Source organism: Seriola lalandi, unplaced genomic scaffold, assembly GCF_002814215.2.
Source record: "Seriola lalandi dorsalis isolate HSWRI2012SDOR001 ecotype SW California unplaced genomic scaffold, Sedor1 jcf7180002054313, whole genome shotgun sequence".
NCBI classification, from domain to species: Eukaryota; Metazoa; Chordata; class Actinopteri; order Carangiformes; family Carangidae; genus Seriola; species Seriola lalandi.
The window spans coordinates 222,010-244,957 of record NW_019524866.1 but is presented as its reverse complement, the minus strand read 5'-3'; the positions used below and the strand labels follow the sequence as shown (position 1 = coordinate 244,957).

The 22,948-nt window shown below is 41.6% G+C and overlaps 1 protein-coding gene across 2 annotated transcripts in view; it reads left to right on the top strand.

Moving 5' to 3' along the window:
- pde2a (phosphodiesterase 2A) overlaps window positions 1–22,948 on the top strand; it is a 140,563-nt gene that overhangs the window by 19,282 nt on the left and 98,333 nt on the right. Inside the window, exons 1-2 of one of the 2 annotated variants that reach the window (XM_023406634.2) lie at window positions 20,968–21,135; window positions 21,471–21,561. In XM_023406634.2, the coding sequence (XP_023262402.1) occupies window positions 21,101–21,135; window positions 21,471–21,561 (126 nt within the window). In that variant the 5' untranslated portion in view covers window positions 20,968–21,100. Of the gene's footprint in view, window positions 1–20,967; window positions 21,136–21,470; window positions 21,562–22,948 lie in introns of those variants that run through there. The other variant, XM_023406633.2, reaches the window with a different exon arrangement.

Below are 22,948 nucleotides of genomic sequence, written 5' to 3'. Positions count from 1 at the left end.
ACCTTGCCATGGAAAATCATGTTAGCACTGTAAGGGGTACCGGATTAAATGTCAGCATATCCGTGCGTATAATCAGCGCGTGTGTGGATAAAGGTGTGTGCATACTCGTATATACTGTATGTGTGAATGTGTGTGTGTTTATGGATGCACTCTGTCGATTCCAGTATTCCTCATCTCTCACTTTCTCGCCTCCCGTTTCTTTGCAAGCCCTCCTCGCTGCTCCATTTACTTTACTATGTTGTGTGTGTCTGTATATGTGTGTGTCTGTGTATTAGATCATTGTGTGGGTGTTATCTGCCTTGTTTTATCGTTCTGCAGTTTCTTATTAAACTTGCTTGTGACCTCCTCCGTCTTTCCCTCCTTGGTGTCTCTCTCTTCCTCTCTTTTGTATTGTCTCTTCCTCTTCACCTCCTCTTCATTCTGTTCCTTCAAGTCTCTTTGCTGTCTTCTCATTTCTTTATTTTGCTCAGCTCTCCTGTGTATTTGTCTCTTTTTTTCTATATTTCACTCTTATTCCCCAACTCTCTTGCTCATCCTCATATTTTCTCTGCCTCCCTGTCTCCTTGTCTTCTGACCTTGCTGTCTCATGAACAAAGATTACATAATTTCTCTCCATAATGCAGTTGATTCTAGTCGACCAGCTTCAAATCAGTTCTAATATTTACTAAGCATCTTGAATGATGCATAAACAAAAATCTATGATTTTCTGAGTCTCAGGACATACTATATGGTGCCATCCAAATATGGGTAGCTTACGTTGCAAAATTGTCACCAGCAAATCACTGATTGGTTCTTCAGGATCATCTTGTGTGTAGCTTAGAGCAGCCTGAGCTTTGCTTATGAATAATATTACAAGTAAGATTTCTGTAGCTACTACTAGTAGCTACTAGTAACTAGTTAATTAGCTATTCAACTTTTTGCCTTTTTTTTTTTTTTTTTTAAGTGAGCGCAGAACACAACAAATAGCACTCAGTGGAACCTTGATTGGGACTAATCAATCATATTTCCCATCATTAGTTTGCATTTCACAGCATCATTAGTGTGTAGTGTGCAGTATACAGTTGACTGAACTTAAATATGACAGCTGCACTGCTTTACAAAAGGTGACTCGACACTGAAATGAATGGTTTCCTGTTTATTTGTTGGAGGCCAGCTGAATGTACCAAGTTAAGTCAGTGTAGGACTTTCAGGATGGCAAAACTCCAAAAAAGAAAATGACCGGCGGGAATCAAGTATTGAATCGAATGGCCAAGCCTAGTCAATGCTAACTTTTGATACATAACATTTTTGATCTTCACTGTCAAGTATGGAGATGTTTGACTACTAAGAAAAGGACTCTAGTCTGAGGTGAATACTCCTTTTATTGCCAAATTATCATCTTCTCAGAGCTTACAAAAGCAGCGTCGCTTGTGGCTTGACCATCACGCTTTTTTAACTAATTTAATTTCTATCAATCATAAATGCTACAGAACACTACAGAATGTTTCTTTTGTTGAGTTTTTACTTTTTCTATAAGCTTTGCAGGTTGCAGTGTCCTGCTAGATCTTGATTTAAACTTTTGACTGTATCATTAACTGTTACGTCAAGTGTTGTTGTCACTTTCTCTTTTTCCTGTGTCCTGAGCAGCTTTAACTCTGAGGTCACTTGCAGTCAGGATCAGGATATAGGCCACATGTTCACCCATCTATAAGTGTCAGTTTGTGAGCATCAGAGCATACGGTGTATGGTCTTTGTTTATGTTTGTGAGTGTGTGAGTCAGAGAGATGGTAGTGTGCTACACACAGATTTAGGTTTAAGTGTGTACTTGTGCTTGTGTGTTTATGCCTGTGAGTGTGATGTATCATATGTGTGTAAATTTATGCATGTGTGTATGCACACAGGCATCACTCTCTTATCTGCAGCGTCACACAGGGACTGAACCAACAGAGGACCGGAAACCTTATCACTCCAAACACCACCACACTGTTTACTCAGACAAGCACACACACCTTTACTTTCCTTTCTGGTTGGCTATATTCATTCAGTGTAATTAAAGGAAGCGGTGGGTTTACTGTACCATGTGTATGTGTATTTTTGAGTGTGTGTGCATGCGCATATGTGTCTGCATTGTCAACAATGTGAGAGCCGGCTGAGTGATAATAGTGCAGTATATGTGGGCAGTTCATGCATGTAATTGGTTTAAGGTCAGATTCAATGTGTGAAGACATAATTGCAGCTTTGAGCGAGATTACATGGGTGGTGTGTGTATTTGCATGTACATATATATGTGGCAGGCTAAATTTCTGTTTATATTATTTCTGTAAAGATGATGATACAGTGCAAACAAAGAGGCAAAGCAGAGGAGATGGACAGTTGACATTTCCCTCAATAGACATCAGATGGCAGGATGACCTTGGTTCTGTAGCAGTGCACCGACAAACATCTAGGGCAGAAATGTCCGTAAACATTTAGACTGATGTTCAAAGGAAAAATCTACAAAAACAAAATATGACACTAAAAACTCTTAAAAACTCTCTTTTAGAACATCCTTTTGCTTGTATTAAAATATTATTGATGCAAAATTTAGACCTTTTGACCGTTCGAGCAACAAACAGCCTTTTTAAAAAAAAAAATCGATTTTTTTTTTTTTTTTCTTTTATGTGTGTGGACAACTGCTCCATGTTGTTTTTTGCTTTAACCGACTAGGGTTGGGTAGGCAGCACACTATCCACCGTCTTTGCGGTCACATATTGACCCATGAATGTGATCGCTGTAGCCTGTGGGTGGAACATACTGTACTGTATGACAGGGAGACTGTTTCCACTGTGTCCACGTGGCCTGTTCAACAGTGAGACTGAACTGTTCTGACCTGTGATGCGCACTATTCACTATTCTTCTCCAAAGGCCCAGAATAGTAACTTCTAGTCCGTGTAGCTCACATACAACATGCTAGGTTATGATATTATGGATGCCAATGTTACAACTGTCCTCTCATCTTTAGATTCTGTATAGGCGTAGGCAGATGATAGTATCCACTGGGTCATATGTTTTCATAATTAAGCTTTCAAAACTAACAAAGCGTACTTCTCTTTGTGTAATTACTTTATCTTGGAGACAAATTGCGCAGTCATTAAGTGTTACTGTGTATAATTATGGTTATTCACAGATGAGCTGCAGGATGAAACTGATGGGGGAGCATTAGATTTCCACGGGGGGGGGGCATATTAAGTATTAAAGACATGTTTACAGACTGCCTGGGGTAAAAAGAAGAATAGCCAGACTGCTGTTCAGCGTTTTAAGCGCCTCAGACCCAGCCAGATGTGTCATTACCAAAAATGACATTGTTTGTGTGCACAGGGTGCCACTGTGACTTTAAGACTAAGTATCAACATAAAACACTAATGAGCGTAATAATGCTGGCAAAACAGAATAACAGATACATATTAAAGCTGTCAGATTTGTGCAATGTACAGATGAATGTAGAGTAAATGTGCCACAGCTGGTGCAAACAGTTGAAACACTGCCAGTGGTACAGAAATGATTACCATACTGCAGTTCTCCATTTCCTGAACTTCCTAACCACCCACCACAGTGAATGAATGGACGTTCAAACATGACATGACTGTTGGTCAGTCTAGACTACACACACACGCCAATGTGACTCATGTGACTAAAATGTCAGCACCAGGGCGAACTACCTTTTGAATAATGCGTGAACCTTCCTAAGTCGGAATAACGGGTGTTTTTTCTTATTCTTCCCATTCTGCCGACATTGCGTGAGCGCAGCATCTAAGCCCCTACACTCCCATGGTGCACTTCCACATTTGTTGCTTCTTTTGCCTGATTAGACATCCTCTCAGGATCGCGTGGCTCTGTGCAGTCTACGCTTGACTGACCTCTGTCTCACTCTGCTGATAGTTTTGTTGCACCTGATGATGATGATGATGATGATGAACAACTTTCATCTACCTTTACATGATGCATTACGAGACTGTTCAAACAACCAACAGCATTGGTCATTCCTTCAAGCTCTAAAACCGACCTATGTCTTAACCTCTTGTGGCGGTGCTTATGACTGTGATGTCTTTATACCTAAGTAAGAGAGGATATTGGTGTAGACTGTTGGGAGGAAAGTGTCTGACTAATGATTATGACCTTCTCCTGACCTTCACCACATCGTTTTAGTTGCTACAACTTTCCATAAAGGTGACAGAAACATTCTTAAGAGTCATTTCTGGAGTAGTTGCGTGGGTTTGGAAGGCACTGACGAGCAAATGTATTTTCTGTGAGGACTCACTGAAATTTAAATGGAGTACAGGGGTATAGTAAATGCTCACTCTGAGGATCATATTATCTGCAGCTTCCACTGTTTTAAAGGATGACATCTCTCTCTCTCTGTCTCTCTCACTCTCTCTCTCTCTCACACACACACACACACATGGAGTGGAGCTGAATTTTGGCCTCACCTCTTGTTCAGCCACAGGAAGACGTGAGTGGCCTCTTGGCGTTAAGCCAAACAGCAGGTCATTATTAATGTGCTGTTCTATTGATGGAAGTGGTAATTCATCCTTATTTGGAAGTCCCTGTACAGTGAAGGGTAGCAACTGAATTTAAAGTCAGTGTTGTGTTAATCCAACCGTGATTTGTGTCTGGATGTCTGGGTGTGTACAGGAGCGTGTCAGAGCTGCTGCCTGATGTTTGCAGATGAGCTTTAACTTATTCCACTGTTTGCATTAATGTAAGTCGCTCGGGATAAGAATGTCAGCTAAATAATTAAACAGTAAATGTACGTACGGGAGTGAGGTGGTTTCGGGGATTAAGGGAGGGAAGTGAGAGGAAACGGTGGTGGCGGTGGGGTATAGAGGGTAAAGAGAGGAAGAAGGGGGGAGGAGAAAAGATAAACTGAGCAAAAGAGAGAAAGTTTCTCTGGCTTAAAGAACAAATTTAGGAGCACTCTATCTGCCTGTTACACACACACACACACACACACACACACACACACACACACACTAATACACTATCAAAAATACTGACGCCTACACAAATTTACATGCCAATTCACATACACATGTGAACTCAGCCCTCACATAGACAGACACTCATTTCAAAACTAATTTCAACTCATCCGTATCCACAGCTGAGTTCAGAGCGGCGCGGCAGTCAAATAATTTCCACCTGTCACCCTCCCTCTCTCTCTATCTCCATTTCCATGTTCTTCTCCTCTGAGGAAGTCAACTGAAAACACTCTTTGTGCACAGAGATGTCAAAAGTTTATGCAGAGTAGAGTTGGCTTTGTGATGTCAACTCTCGTATAATCTGCCTGTCACATAAACTTTAACATTTGAAGAGATGGGAAGAAATGACTCGGCGATTAATGCGAATGAAGTTTATCTCTGTACACCACACACTGTATTAGTTGAGTGCTTATTTGCTGGAGGTTTCTAGCAGCCCTGTGAAGAGCCGTGGACCTCACACAGGCAACGCCACTCACCGCTGCCCTGCCAACTGCATGTTTCTCCTGCAGCATATAGCGCCATCACTAGCACTGCTGTTGGCTCAGATACACAGTCTTAATTCTTCATATTTAGGAAGGTTAACACAGAGTTTCTGAAATTTTTAAAAATGCCAGATGTAGATAGTTGTATATTAATAAACATAAAGTGAATAGTGTTTAGGAGAAATTGACCATTTTCTCCTTTGCACAAAGAGCTAAACAGGAAAAGTGAAAGCAAAATGAATATGAAAAAGACATCAGTCTGTAAGTCAAAAGCACACAGAGACAGATTTGTAATAATAAAAAAGAAAACACGTTTTTTGAACCATGTCGGCAACAACTGTGCTCATTTTGAACCTGCGACATGTGAGGGAGCAGCAGGGTTTCCTTTGCTTTCTATTTGCAAAGTTGCACAGTCTCAGATTTGGCAGTCAAATCACTTGTATGCAAATCGAACTGAGAGCAGAGCAAAATCCATTGGATTTGACATGCCTTGAAGTGTCATCCTGTTGACTCTGCCTTCTGTCAGGCTTCTTCCCAGTGTCGTCCAACAGCTGCAGGTGTTACACTCATCCTAACCCCGCATTGACTTCTATCAGAAACATGCGGAGAGGGAATCACAGAGGAAAATATGCACACCTCAGCGAACCGGCAAACCTGTTAGGACATGTGAAACTTATATCATCCGACTGTTACCTTTGCGCCTCCTTTTGTGCTGTTTCTCATGTTTCCAGAGAGAGAGTTTCGTCTCTCTGTAGACTCGTCTGTCTCTCCACCTGTCGGTCCTCCTGTGGGAGAGCAGATGTCTCTCATATTTATCACGTCTGTGGCCCCAAATCAAAGAAAAGACAGACATACGTTTAGGTAGCAGACTGGAAGCCACTGGAACAGTTCCAGTACGGATATGGTTTATACACATCAGTGTGATTCATCTTGAACATGTTGGAAGTTTTCCTTATGAAAACCCTCAGGGTAGAACACACACGTCAAACTGTTGACCTGCAGTCACTGTGACTGGGTTCAGTAGACTACAATAACATTTTAGGTCGAAGTCAATATTTGCGGCATAATATTTTAAATGTGTTATGGATTCATGAATTGCTACTTCGGTCAAGACACTTTTAATCTTTGATTCTTAACATTTTGTGTTTATGGATTATATCAAACATATTGTAAGGCATATTGTAAAGTTTATGTTCCCTCCCTGTTTGAAAATAACATTCATTTCAGAAATTGGAGGAACACAGAGTATTTTTCATAAATGTTTTATTTTCATGTCTTATTTTCATGTTTTATTTTCATGACTTATGTTCTGTTATGAAAAGTTAGATTCTTGGCAGAATGTTAACACCATCCTTCTCTCACATACTTATTAAGATTTCATCTTGCAGGCTGTTACAAATATATCATATTAATCAGTCTTTCAGAGAAAAATGTTGCATCACAGTGTATTGCATATTGTTGTATGACATTGCACTATATTGGATTTTGGCAGGGCTGGCTTTAAACTTATCACTGTTAACTGGGTGCAAATGAAATCTTCACTTTGCTCTAAAAACCTCCTTTGCATTTAACAATCTGTCCTCTCCAAATAATTTCCTTGCACCTTCTTCAGTTCCAATCCTCCCAGCTGTCTTTTTGGTCTGTCTTGGTGTCACGTTTGGTTTGTCTCTGTCTCGGCTTGTTTTGTTTCAGACATGAAAGCGCTTGTCACAGATGGAGGAAAGGAAAAGAGAGTGTAACAAGAGAACGACAGGCTGAAAGGTGCTAAGTTGGATAAATTGGAAAAGTTGGAAAAGGGTTGAGTTGTGACTATAATGCAGAGAAGCAGAGTGAGAGGTGTGGGGGGTGGTGGGGGGTGGGGGGCTGAAAAAGATGGAGGACAGAAACGGGGGAAGAAGAAAAAGATGAGAAAAGAGAGACCAAAAAGGGGGGATGAGTGTTGGTGGGGTGGGGGGTGGAGGGGGTAAAGGTAGAATTCAGGAGACAATGGTGTCTGCTTTTACCAGGAGGAAAAGAGGAGGTTGTTATGACCACGTTACCATGGCAACAGCAGGTTTCTAGCGCTGCTTTTCTCATTCCCTTGATCACTGACTGTGATAAAGATGAAGGTGTTTGCATGTGTGTTCATGGGCGGGTTGTGTGTGTATTTATTTATTTTTTTGTGCTCGTGTGTGTGTGTGTGTGTGTGTGTGTGTGTGTGTGTGTGTGTGTGTGTGTGTGTGTGTGTGTGTTCACGCGTGTAACACAGAGCGGCAGAGAGAGAAGTAAAGGCTGACCTTTGTGGCATATTGATCTTTGCTGTGAATTGATATTGTTTGCATCAGTGCATCCTCATTTTGTGTGTGTGTGTGTGTGTGGCAGAGTAATCATCCTGTCAGTCTAAATATATGTCCGTTGGGCTGATAGTGGCAGTGCTTCCCATGTCGGCAGAAACATGGCGTGAGAGCATATAGGCCTGTGTGCTTGTATGTCTTTGTACATGTATGCGTTACTTTATTTACTCTGCTTTTAATAGGTGTTTTGTTTGTGTTTGTGTGTGTGTGACTCGCCGAAAACAGGTGTTAGGACTGAGACGAGCGAGGTATTGGAGGGGGTCTCAACAGGCCGAAACAAATCATTTTCTAGCAATCCCATCAAGAACTGAAAAAGCATCTAAGTGAGAACTGTGTTAACAGAAAATAGAATCGGTTCTCGTTACATCTTTAAGGGTAAGAAGAAGAGAGAGAGACGGAGAGGGAGAGAGGCGCAGAGACGGGGAAGAGGGGAAAGACGACAGGTGAGGAAAAGTGGAGAGAAAATGATTTCTGATTTCCTCAGCAGTAGTGAGGAGATTAACCAGGCATGGAGTTACACACACACACACACACACACACACACACACACACACACACACACACACACACACACACACACTTATCCTCTCTTACTATCACACTTTGTCAGTACTTTAATGTTTAGTGCTAAGAGCAGGGCCTGGCTGCAGTAATCAGAGATAGTAATGAGATAAAGTGTTTTAATCGTGGAGCGGGATCTCTTCTCTTATCCTCTGATCGCTGTGATGTGCTGGAATGGGAATGCTACTCTTAAAATGTTACACGCTACCAGCTGCAATGTAATCTAGTGAAATTCTGGGTGAGGGGTGACTCATATGGTGATATACTGTATACCATGAGCTGATATAAACAAAAAGCCAAGTGTGAAGATAAAAGATTTTGCCACACTGATTAATCCATAGTAGCAATCCCTTTTATATCTGCTGTTGCATAAGACAACAACTGGTGGTTCCCAGCTGGATAGATGGGAATGAATTTGATGGGTCAGACATTTAATTTGCTGGATTATCCAAAAATAGACATTTCTGTGTGTTTATTTTATCTATAAACAATTTCTCAAATGACATTTTGAATCACATACTGTATATATTGTTAGTGTGATCCAAAGTTACATCTACTGCCACAAAGATTAGCCATATCATCCAGCCCTAACTCAAACCCAGCACCACACGCGGTTACGGAGGCACATGTAGACACATGCATTACATACAGTATGGCCTTTTTCTTGGTACCTACATCGAGTCACTGAAGATTCCCTGCTGGAGCGAGTTCCTGCTGGGAGCCTGCTGATCCTTTGTAACACACAAGCATATACATTGCATTTACATTTGTGGATCGGCTGTTCACATACACACTTTTGGCGCACACACAGGTTCTTATAGTGTAGTACTTATGTCATAGTCAGTCAGAATCAGCTGAGAGAAAATGCCACTAAGAGACTGCGACATGAACAGAGAGAAGGTGGGATTAGAAGAAGAAAGAAAGAAAGAAAAGACTGCGCATGCACGCACAGTGTGAGTGCCAGCATGCTGTACTGTAAATCTGGCCTACTTGGCAATCTAGCCTCTCAATGGATTACGCTTCCTTCTTTCTTGTCTTGTTTTTCTTATTTCTTTCGTTGTCTTATTTATCCTGTTTTTTTGGGGACAGATGTGATGTTTAATTCTTTCCCTCTTTAGGCCCAGTGCTTCCCTTTGAAATGGAAACAATAAGCTCATTGGTATTCCTTATAGAGATGTGTATGTGTGTGCAGAAGAGAGAGGGGGAGAGAAAGAGAGAGAGAACACTTGTAAGACTTTGAAGTTTGTGTTTGTGAGGTTGGAGTGATGTTGTAATTGGTGCAGGGTATTCAGATGAAGTTGCTCTTCGTTTTTGCCCGGCAGTTGCTGCTGTATGATTACTGCACCCCGGAGAGACATTGTCAGGAAAATTCACCAAATCGGTTTCCATTTTGGTCTCCAGTCTTCATAAAGCAGGGGGAGCGCTGCAGTCATACCTGACAATAATCCAAATGAGAAGGAGAGCAATAACACATGGTGTGTTCAGGTGCAGTGGGGATTCAAGAGTACAGATTCATTACGTTTCATAGTATTTTGAGTAAATGCACAGTATGCAGCATATAGTACTTTTTTCCTTTGCATTCAAGAAGCATAGACAAAACAGTTATTTTTCAGCTTAAGGGGAAGATCCAGCTACTCCGTATCCTGAGTGCAGTTGAGGTATTTGTACACTTGGGGGCACTCTGACAGCAGCACTGATTTGTTTGACGTTGCAAACCTGCAGCAAGAGCACAGAAAAAAACCAGAGTGGTCAGGAGAAAGAGAGGATATCAGAGGAGAGAACGAGATGATTTTAAAGAGAAAAATTAGTGCAAGAAGGAAGGAAGGAAGGAAGGAAGGAAGAGGGAAAGTGAGAAAATAGGACGGTAGAGGAAAGAAGAGGTCAGAGTTGAGCAAGGTCAAACATGTGTGCGACAGAGGTCTGTTTATTTAGGTGTGTATGTATGTTGAGGGTGTGTGTGTGCATTTGTCATGGATGTTCATGACATCACATCACATCACAGGATTGATTGAGGATCTGTGTGTGCTGAGACCCCAGATAGTGTGTCTTTCTGTTGACCTGTTGACTGTGTGCCTGCGTCACAGCTTCAAAGGACTTTCTCCATTTCTGTCGTGCTCAAACTAATGAGCTGGTCGTCTTACATTTCTCTGTCATTACTCTCCTGTCTGTGTCCACACGGTCTCAACCAGCAGTGGAGTTTTCAGCCTGACAGCCAGGCCAGCCATTGACACTGGAACACGTAATTATATAATCAACTGAAGTTGAATCGATCATAATCCATAATAATTCATTTAGAGTTGCAAATACTGATTGTTTCCATTATGGGTTAATCTGCTGATTATTTACTTTATTGATCTTTAATCGTTTAGTCTATAAAATGTCAGAAAATAATGAAAAGTGTCCACCACAATTTCCCAAAACACAAGGTGATGATTTTATACAGAAATAACTAAGTTAGAAGAAGTGAATTTTGAGGTTTATTGTTCTTAGACATGGACAAGTATACTCAAAATATGAAATTTGAACATTTACAATTCCATGGAAACTGGCAAACTTCATCTATTGAGAAAGATTGTGGGATATGATCGAAAGGTCCAGAACATTTTCTAATAAAACCAGTTCTACTCACCACTACGACTCGGCAGTTCTACAGAGATTTCCCACTTTATCTCAAGGTGTCGAGGTACCATAAACTTTTTACACGGTTGTATTGCATTCCAACAACATCCTGGTGCCTGTCTCCACTGCCCTTACCTCTCTCCTCTATCTTTGCTGGAAAACATAATTTCAAGCAAAATAATGCCAACGATTCTGTGGTTCAATGTGACGAAAACTAAGGACATGTCCATTGATTTTAGACTTCCTCACTCCTCTCCTGACAGTACAGTGATTGATGGCCAGAATATAGAAATGGTAAAGTCATACATACAAGTACCTGGGATCCACACTAGACAATTTTTGACTTTTGTCTCAGGAAACCTTCAGAATTTCAGCTGGACACGACCCAATGTCAGTGTTTTATTGTTCTTTTATTGAGTCTGTACTCACGTTCTCTTTTATCTGCTGGTTTCAATCTCTCAAGGACAAACTGAAAAATATACAAACTGAGGTTGTAAATTTCTGTAGTAAATGAATTGGTTCTGCACAGGAATATCTGCAGGATCTTTGCAACAAACAGGTACTTAAAGCTGAATCCATCCTGTCAGATTGTTCCCACCCTTTATATCAACAGTTTCAGTTTCTGCCATCTGGTTCCCTGCTCAAACTCCCTTTAGCCAAAACAAACAGATTCAAACACTCCGTTACCTATCTCCCTCCTAAACTCTAGGAGGAAAAGGTAGATATTGTTGTGACTTAATGTCTACGAATAGAACTGATTCCCCTCTGGGTTTTTTTTAACTTATTGTACATATACCATATTGTACATACCCACCTGCCCCACTCTGAACAAATATAGTGATTGGTTGGTTGGTTGGTTGGTTGGCTGGTTGGTTGGTTGGTTGGTTGGTTGGTTGATTGGTTGATCTTGCTTTGTTATTTCACATGTAAAACAATGTGTGAAACATAATTCCCGGCTGATGCTTCTGCACTCTTACACATCTTTCTGGCAGTTCTGTGGACATGAATAATTCTCTCCTTGAGCTACGAAACAGATCTTACTTCATGCTGCTGACGCTGAGCTCACTGACAGCCTAACACTGACTTAGTTGGTCCTGTAGGATGTTTTGTGAGTGTATGTTCAGATAAGTTGTCCTGTATATGTACTGTAATGTGTCCATGTGTGAGTAACATTTCCCTCCTGAAAATATGGTTACTCTCTTTTTTAACTCCAGTTAGTCACTGAGTTTAGTAGTGATCCACTATCTGTACCAAAGGGTCAAGGCTGCTCTTTGAGAGGATAATGCTACAAGTGTGTGTGCACGTATCGTGTGTGTGTGTGTGTGTGTATGTGTGTGTGTGTGTAGCTGAGTGTGTGCACGTCAGGGTCAGTGCATTCACTGCTTCATTATAGAGAGGAAATTGTGGGTATAAATTGTTCTGTGATTTTTGCACCTCAGGAAGATGGGGTGCCATGGCAACAAATCGGAGTCAGCGTGGTTATTTCACATGTGCGCGCACATACACACACACACACACACACACACACACACACACACACACACACACACGCACACACACAGTCATCGTCATTACCACTTGTAGCATCTATTCAGCCTGTTCAACATCGGTTCTTAGCAGATAGTCTCAATGGTGCGTTCTGATTGGTTGAACCGAAGAACCAATTAGATTAGAGAAATGAAGAGATAAAGACGGCATGAAGGTAATGATATAGCCAGATATTTCTGATCTGTCTGGTTACTACCAATCCACACACATGCAAACACATCTAAATGCTAATGCACAAGTGTCACACAAATATTAAGTTTGCTTTGCCAAACACACATCACAACTCAAACACACACAGTGCACAGTGCAGTTTGCCGCTGTCGGACTCTGTAGCCCACGCCTCATTAGTTGTTGTGTAGTTTTGTGCAAAGAAAGTAAAAGACGAAAGAAAAAAGAAGCAGAGAAAGAGAGTGAATGAGGAAGTTTTGTTGGTCTGTGGCAGTGTTCTTCCTTTTCTCTCACTTCCCATGCATCACTTCTCTCCATCTATTATTTTTTACAGCAGCTGTTGTTGCTGCAGTGTGTCTCTTTCTCTCCAATCCCATTCTTCTTGCTCTCGCCCCATCTCAGCTGCTCTCTCTTTGTTTTCTGTCCCTCCATCTTTTAACCTTGCTCCAACTTCTTCTACCTTTCTCACTGCAGGAGATTTTCTGCAGCACTTACTCACTCTCCATTTGGTGTGGGTGTCTGTGTCTGTGTCTGTGTGTGTGTGTGTGTGTGTGTGTGTGTGTGTGTGTGTGTGTGTGTATGTGTTTTTTTAACTCTTTGTAGAGCATGTGTTCACGTAACGACAACTGTGTGTCAGCTGTGACACCTTTTAGCTTTTTAGCTGACGCTGACATTACCATAGGCTGCACTGACGGTGATTGACAGGGTCAGGTTCCTCCTCTTAAACCTTTAACTTCCCATTAGCAGGTTTGCCGCCTTCCTTCCATCTCTCCGTCTCCTCCTTCATCTCGCTATCTCTCTTTCACTTCCTTGTCCCCAGGATTTTATCACTAACTCCTCACACTGCCCACTGTTTCCCACTCACCTCTGACATGAACGGCGATAACCAAATACTAAAGGAAGGAAATGTGTGTGTTAGTGTGTGTGCCTGAACATTGTTGAGCAGCATATCAGGAAGGAAGCAGCTAACAGGAGACAGGAGAAGAGCTCTCCTTTACACATAAACACAGACACAAAAACACATTTTAATACCTTTAGTTATGTTCACAGTGAATTTATGGAATGTACTTACTGAAAGACACAAAATCTGAAACTGGAGTAGGTCCTGTCCTCCCCACACCCGTCAGCTTTGATTTAAAAAGTGCAGGTAAGGGCAGCTTCTTCAAATACCTGTGGACACAGATCAGTACCTTGCACATACTTAAGCTTTGCAAGTCATATCTATATGGCATCGTTAGGGTTAGTAAATCATTTACTATTCTATTACTGCTACCATTAGTATGACCAAGATTTAGGAAAAATCCCTTTGGCTGCAGTTTATCCTCCTCCAAACACTTGCTTTGTTTGTTTAAAGTTGTTTTAAGTTCAATGGGCAACCCCGGCGGTGGATCAAAGAGCTGCAGAGCCACATTCAACAATTTATTCACAACTTAATAACAATTATAATAATCTCAATAGATAAGACTCAATAGATTGCTGTAAAACCTCTTCATTAATGACTTGATTGGTTAGTAGAACGGAAAAAACCCATAAGTCCAGATGTTCTGCAGCCTAACCCAGCGGACCATTTAAGGGGGTAATACAAGAAGTCCAAATTTATACACTCTCAGTGGGTGCACTATTAGAAACTGGTACATATCTGCAAATATGAGCATAAACAGTCTGTTCTTATAACCAGCCTGTGTGATAGAATTGAATACATGTTTATTGGCTGTGGAACCTTAGGAACACATTGGAGCCCGCCTCCAAAACAGCCATTTGCCTGCTGCTTTCATTTACAACATCTGGTGTAATAACTGTAAGTTTGTTTCACAGGTTGAACATAGAAGACACAACCTGGGAATGTTTATAGATTCTCATAGATGAAGTTCAACCATATGTCGCCAACCAACATGACATCATCTCTGTCATGTCTTTCCATACAGTATAACATGATTTATACACATACATCTATTCAGAATATGCAACGAGGAGAGTGTTGGAGATTTTTGTTGCACACATGAGTAGAGAAAATATCAGAACGTCAAAGAAAACAGCACAGCTCTGAAATATTTTGTCAATATTTTCTGCACAGTTGTTCGTGTTGTCGCTTCAAATCCACTTGAAGCCTTCTGTGCATTAGCAGCCTGTGACAGTGTGAACTTCACACGGATCAAAGGATCAGTTTTGATGTCCTTAGAAACAATTACAGTTTCAGCCCTCACCCGGTACAGGGTCACTGCAGTTCTTACACAGAGGTCACTCAAGTCATGACAGTCTGATCAGAGAACAACCCGACGGCGCACGTGTCCATTTTGCTGCTGGATACTCGGGGATAGCTGGCTCGTTCTCTCTTGCCAGGTCTCGTGTCCAAAAACAGATAATCTCTCCCAAGCTCCCTGCCAGTTTTATCATCTGTACTCCACAACGCTCTGCAAAAAAACAGCTTTTCACTCGGCTCACACGGAACTTTAAAAGGTAAATGGACATTTTTATTTCAGACTGAATAGCCTCCAATTTCATCAGCGGTGTTGGGGGACTGAACCATTAATCAGGGCCGGCTTGGAATCAAACTCAGAAATGATATGATTAACCTGCTGTTTCCCTCCAGCTGTGAGGTGAAATTTATGTCCCAGATAAGTATATGTCTCACATAAACAGCCACAAATGCAGACAATTTTCGTTTTGAGTTAATGGTGAATTAGCTCAAAGTGTGTCTCACACACATATTGACAAATATTACCAGACATAGGATGGTAGAGCTGGTGGGATTTCTAAACAGCAGTTAGCTGCACAGAGATTTCTATAGAGCAGTGAGGTCTCCTCTCCTCTCCACTCCTCTTTTCCATTTTCCTCATCCTCTCATCCGCCCCTACTCCCTTCTTGGTGCTGCTGAGATGGACTATAGTTAGGAGACAGTGCGTGTTGGTATGGAAACTGGCTTATAAACTGTTCAGGTTGCCAACGTCCTAACTCACATAGCAACCACCAACCAGCCTCTCAAAATGTTGACGTGAAGCAGCTTTGTGATTTCTGATGAATAGAAGCCAAAAGGGTTCATTTTGTTTTTGGTGTATGGATGTCCTGCTGGTCATGACACAGTGTATAGACGCTTTAGCAGTGGAGAGCAAGAGGCAATGAGCTCTTTACAGAACAGAGCTGGATTTTCAAGGTGACATATTGACTATTTGAATGAAGCACATGCCCACCTGAAAATTTGGTGGCTTGGAAATAAAGCACATTCTGCCGTGCTTGAACAGTTCTGAGTCATCTTAAGACCTTCGCTTGCAAAATGCTGTTCAGATCATTTGATTAACTATTTTGATTGAATCTGAATTTTTAAACACAAAATGGATGTCCACCACTTAAGGATAAAAAGCCTTCAAATGGGTCTTGCAGCAACTTTCCTTCAGAATAAAAGTATAATTTCCTCATGAAGAAATTTTTATTCAATGCAGTATGCAACAGCATAATTTTATATATGAAGTTGTCAGCATGTGCTGTAAATACAATCTGACAACAAAGTGAAATAAGTAATGTGTGGGTTTTCTTTTAACTTGGTGTGTTCAGTGCACCTTCTCTCTTTTCAGCATCCGGTTGGCAGCGTCATTGATGCTTGTTGCATTCAAATGCATTGTTTCAAAGTGCTGTGCCTTACTGAGGAGAATCAGGCATTGTACTGTTGAAATAGGTTATCAATGCAAACAGTTCGGCTCGCTGCTAAGTGTCTGTGTGGTTGAGTATGTCTGCGTGACTTTCCAAAGGGCGTGTCAATGTCGCTTTCCTGCTGTTGTTTTACTGCTCGTGTTGTTTAAGGAAATTAGTTATGAGCAACAATATGGTGAAGTAATATTCACACACACATAAACAGACGCGCACACACACACACACACACACAGCCCCAGACACACTTTTCCCTAAGCCGTTAGTCATACACCATGTGGTGACCACTTCTATCCACGGCACTGTGCAGTTCTGTGAGTGCATAGATTTTCAGCACTGACGGCCTCAGCAGGAATCACACCAGTAACTTTGGTTTTTCTCAGCTTCACGTCCAGCTATAGACTTACAGTACACATTTACAGACTGATTAAAAAACAGCACAGTGCTCTTTTAGAAATGTACTACACATGTACTACAAATACTATACTTTGTTCCTGCACTGTATGTTCGGTATGAGATGGGAACACCACAGTCTTAAGACAGATAGATAGATAGATAGATAGATAGATAGATAGATAGATAGATAGATAGATAGATAGATAGATACCATGCAATACTTCCTGACACCGTGTAACACATTAGTTTATTATTTTCGTAGACTCATTTTTTCATTGTTTAGGTTATGTGTCGTCAAAAAATTGACAACCAACCAGACTAAAGCCCAGATTGATTCAGATTACTGTGCAGTGTTAGTTGAATGAACTAAGATTCACCATAAGAGCGTCTTGACCAAAACTTCAGCCGAGTACCTTAAACCCATCTCCCATGGAACATACAGTACACTCCCACTGCAAGCATGACCATTTACTCCCTTTCTTTCTATCCATTCCGGCTCCTCACACAGCACAAGCATTTCCCTAAATGCACATTTCTCATCAAGCTGAGCTCATTTGTGAGGCGGCCACCTCAAGATGGGGACCACTTTTGTCCGACAGAAGGGGCTGTCAGTGGATTTTCTGATCCCTTTCAAGCTGTGATGGAGTTGCAATGAAAGAGACACTAATATGAAATGCTCTCAAAAGCTTTCATGCCATGGAGGATTGGTTTTAGAGAATGCCGCTGATGGTCTTGATTTTAGCAGAGAAAAATAAATAATGAAATGTTAATAGATCTTTGGAGTGGCAGTGATGTGTCACCTGAAAGGTTGTGCTATCAAGATCAGCCTTTAATCAGTGAGTGTGATCACGAGTACAGTGACCAAATATGTACTTAAACCTGCATGAAAGGTACCCCGTAATAAGCATTTTTAATGATGCTGTTCAATGAGGAGCTCATATAATACACATAAAGATAATTATTCAATATTCACAATGTTGTTTTTATTGTTTTGTTTTTTCTCCAATTCTGTCCTTTTTCACCGGCTTAGTCAGATCAGCAGGAAGAAAACTGGTTGTGTGGGGGGATGAGAGAAGCAACCGTTCAATTGACACCTATGTGTATGTGTGTGTGTGTGTGTGTGTGCGTGTGCGCGTGTGCAGCAGGATGCCGTTAATATAGCTCAACCATTATGTAGATTAGCCCTATTCCCCTGAGTGCACCTTCACCATTTAGAGCTTTCAATCACTCCGCTGCTTTATTGGAGTCGGGACAAACACACACACACACACACACACACACACACACACACACACACACACACACACACACACACACACACGCACGCACACACACATTTAGCAGTCCAAGGTTACTGGCTTCATCCTCATCAGATTCCAGGTCCATGGCTTGCTAATTATGTTCCTCTGCACTGTAGTTATTCATGCTGTCTCACAGTGTGTGTGTGTGTGTGTGTGTGTGTGTGTGTGTGTGTGTGTGTGTGTGTGTGTGTGAGTGTGTGTGTGAGTGTGAAAGAACAACTGAGTGAGTAAGTGATCATAAGGTGGATTTGTGTGTTGATGGCATTTGAGCAGCAACAACAGTCCCCGTTTTAATCACAAACTTGGGATCAATAGTCTTTCAGCTGCACCGCACAGCAGTAATGGTCTGAAGGTGTGTGTGTGTGTGTGTGTGTGTGTGTGTGCGTGTGTGTGTGTGTGTTTAAAAGGTAATCTAGATCACAGAGTCCACAACAGATGAGGAGAGACAGTCTTTGAGGAGAATTTGCTTTGAACTAACCTATTTTCAGGTGTGTGTTTGTACTTCTGCCTGCTTGTGTGTTTTCCTGAGTACATGTAAGGGCTTGCTCTCCTACTTGAGTGTGTGTGTGTGTGTGTGTGTGTGTGTGCGTGTGTGTGTTTGTTCATGTGAGCTCTATCCATGACAAACACAGTAAAGAATTGATAATATAGACCGTGTGCAGTGCTGGTTATCTGGCAGCTATTAGCCAACTCTGGTCAACAGAGTCTGAAGTTCTCTTGTACTGGAATAACCTTTCACCATGTTTACAAAACAGGCAGCCTCAGGGTTTACTGGAATATTACAGCATTTTATAGCAAAGCCCTTACCTTGATACGACTCCATGAACCTCTGACTGGCTGCCCTCAATCTCTTTTTGTACCTCTGCCTCTTCATGTATAGAAGGATTCACAAGACTTTTAAATTAATTGTTGTGGTGAAATTGTAGGAAAAGCGTGTTTGGCTGTAAAAAGCATGTCACACCTTAAAAATATGTGTGAGGGCAAGGTTATACACAATATATTTGTGACATTGCAGTACGGGTTAAAAATGAGTTATAATATGTTAAAGATATTTAATTAAGACCGTGATCAAATGTGATTTTGTTTGAGTCCTTAAGTTCTCCAGTTTGCAAATATCCATCATTTATCTTAGGCAATTTCAGCCTCCAGTGAACACGTCACAACGGCACTTGGTTTTGGTTGTTTTTCCAAACAATTAACAGTATCTTCTCTCAGTCAGGCCAATTTTCAGCATTTGAACTGAAGCGGCTTACTTCATTTGAGTTAGAGGAGCTGCTTTTGTCAGCCGGTTGTAATCCAACGTAGTGACTGTTTGCCTCTGATAGCTTCGCATTTATTCAGTCAGTCCCCTTTTTAGTGATCCACACTTAAAAAATGCCCTTTTAACACCTTTTTGAAAAAATACGCAGAACTGTATTCTTATTTAATGGATAACACTCAGAATTTTAAATTGCAAGCAGCACAGTGTTGACTTGATGCCGCTGCTTGAGACATACACCTTCTGTGTGATTGTGACACGACATTGTGTGTGTAAGTGTGCGTAGCTTCTGGCAAGCTTGCTTTTAGTAAGGTATGCTGTCACATTGATGGACAGCATTACACAGTCCTATGCAACCTGTTGTACAGTGTCTTTATGCTAAATGTCCTGTCACGTGCAATGTCACCTCAGAGAGTCCGCTGTCAGAGGCACATGGGAAGCTTCCTGCAGCAGACGGAGGCTGATATGATGAATCTGCCAGCTGATTATATGTAAAGAGCTACAGCGGTGGAGATAAATCTTTTAAATCTTTGATGCGTTATAAATATGCATTGTGTGTGACTGTGTATCTGTTAGTGCTGGTTGTGGGGCTAAATTAGGTTTCATCCAGCCTTTGATTTTCAGGGATTAATTTTCCTGGAATTAGTTCTGTTTTATTTTGAATTAAGAAAAATATATCAATATGTGTGAAAAAATAATAGTATTTGCAGGCAAACACTGGTGGTTTGTTTATTTATTTATTTATTTTTGTGCATATTTTCTTCTTACTTTGAGGAACTGTTTGAGTTTACACTTTCTTTTCTGAACTGTGCATGACTCAAGAGCACCTAATTTACTGTGAACTATGATAAACATAAGAACAGGACAATCTCACCTAAAGGTCCGTTTATTAGCTATACTGCGGCTTTTGATCATATTATATCACAGTTGTTGAACCACTGGGGATGAGAAGTGTCTTAAACTGCTCAGAAGAAAATGGACATCTGTAATTCCCTGACAAATGGGTAAACTCCATCTACTGATGAAGCTCTTGCAATATAACTCAAAGCTCCAGGACAGCTAATAAAAGGACCTTGGGATGAGATTTTTTCAGCTGTATCGTTTGGTTAAGTTTATGCCATTAAAATGACTTGGAAAATGTTACATTATAATCATGGTTAAAAGAAACCCCAGTTACCTGGTGATAAGAGATGGGATGCAAACAGCAGTCTGCAGACACCAGCGTTGATTGTTGGTAGAATGGGATGTTGATGCGATAGGTCATTTAATTATTGAACGAAGGAACAATAGCGTCTCTTTTGTGTTGAGGACAGTCTCTGAGCTGTATTTTAAATAATATTCGAAATATTTGCAAGTAGGTTCATTAGTCTGCTGCTCCCCATGTTGTCAAACTGAGTCCACGCTGTACTGTGCCTGCAGTATAGTGCTTTTATGTGTGTATCCATCCTGCCGGCGTACACACTGACAAGAGGAAAGTGAAACATGGGGAGGGTTGAGGGAGGCAGTAAGACCCAGAGGAGGAGCAGAGAGAGAGAGGGAGAGAGAGAGAGAGGAGGAGAGAGAGAGGGAGAGGGGGGGGGAGAGAGAGAGAGAGAGAGAGAGAGAGAGAGAGAGAGGTGGGAGGAGAGAGGAGGAGGGACTGTGTTCACTCTGGGCTCAATGCATTGCAGCTCGTGGTGTTAGCGCGTCAGTGTGTGTCTCAGCCTGCCGGCGCAAGTGTGTGCATCGGTGCGTCGCTGTGTGTGTGAATGTGTGTGTGATTCCAGCGCCCTCTCTGCGTACGACAGGTGGAGATGACATGACTGCGCTTGAGAGGAAGAAAGGGAAGGACCTGTAAGGGCTTAACAGATACACACACACACACACACACACACACACACACACACACACACACACAAACACAAACACACACACACACGGAAACACACTCACCTTTTCCCCAACATTCCCTCACACACTTCTTTAAATTCCTGCACTCCTCAGTTCAGGGAAAAGATAAGTTGGTGTGTGTGTGTGTGTGTGAGTGTCTGTGTGTATGAAAATGATCTTTTTCCAGCAGCTTATCATCCAGGCTGTAACAGCTGACTTCATGTGTGCACAGCGGACAACTCAAACACACAAAGACACACTCACACACAGGTCCTGACTGTTGTTTTTGATGCCTGCAGACGCGGTCAGCAAGTGTTTTTGCGTCCTGAGGAGAGTTCAGCTCCAGCTCTGACTACAAGACAGTCCACCACGTTGTCCGAACAACTCCAGGTAGGATTTACTTCTCTTCTCTCTTGTCCACACTGTCTGAAAAACAGGATGCTATATGCTTCACGCCCTCTGCCCTCTTCTCTCTTCCTTCTTCCTTTCAGTTTTTTTTTTTTAATCATCATCTTTTGTCCAATGACAGGTAGAGTGATATATCCACCTCTGCTTGGTTTTCCCTTCATTATGGAAATCCCTTTTAAATGAGTAATTTTCCTTCAAAAGCCTCCTGTATTGTTCTATTAGTGCCTTATTCTCCTTCCTACTTTCACACACAGACTGACACACACACACACACACACACACACACACACACACACACACACACACACACACACACACACACATACACACATAATGATGACCTCTTCTCTACCTCTTATACCCTCACCTTTCTTATTTTTGGTGATGATGAACTTTGGTCTGGAGGAGGTAAGTTTCAGCTCCTGTTGCTGCAGCTTTCTGTCTGTCTCTGCTGATTGAGTCTGTGAAATACTTATTACTTGCCTGGGGGTTGTGTGTGTGTGTGCGTGGGCTCAGATAAAAGACGGAAAGATAAAACATAAAACAACCATAAACATAAAAGGGAGGAAATTAAAGACAGTGACATTTTTGTTCTGATGGCAGTTCACAACCATCTCTGTGCAAGTGCTATATGTTTATGTATGTGTGTGAGCGCGCGCGTGTGTGTTTATGATTTGTGACGCAACTAAAATTTCAAATTGCTGCTTTGTTGTATCCTCACACACGTGTCATCAAGCAGCTGCTTTTGTGTGTGTGTGTGTGAGTTTGTGTACAGTGTGATTACAAGGGTGTGTTTGTGTTTTATATTGCAGAGGGATTTAATGTTGTTGGCAGCAAAATTGAAAAAATATTTGATTGGCTGCCAGTGTCGACATGTACTGCTCAGATCCAATTACCTAGACCGATAAACACTAACTGAGATGCAGGCACATGTGCACACACACACACACTCTGATGACCCCCCACACACCCACACACACACACCCTGATGACCCCCCCCCACTCACCCACACACACACACACACACACACACACACACACACACACACACACACACACACACACATATTTAGCCATTCATAACCTGTATATGACAGTAGGCTATATACATATATATTACTCTGTATATGTGTGAGCGTGTTTTTGTGTGTGTGTGTCACTTGAAATTTTTCGTGCTCTCCCATAATTATAGTCTTTTGTGAGTGGTGAGTAATTGCGATGGCGCATTTGTGTTATTTATTCAACCTTTATTTTTGGAGTCCTGTGTGTCTCCACGTGTTTGCGTATCAGCCCTCCACATACGCATTTCCTCAGTCAGGTTACGTTGCTGAAAGTCTTGTCCAACTACATTCCTCGCAGTCCATCTATC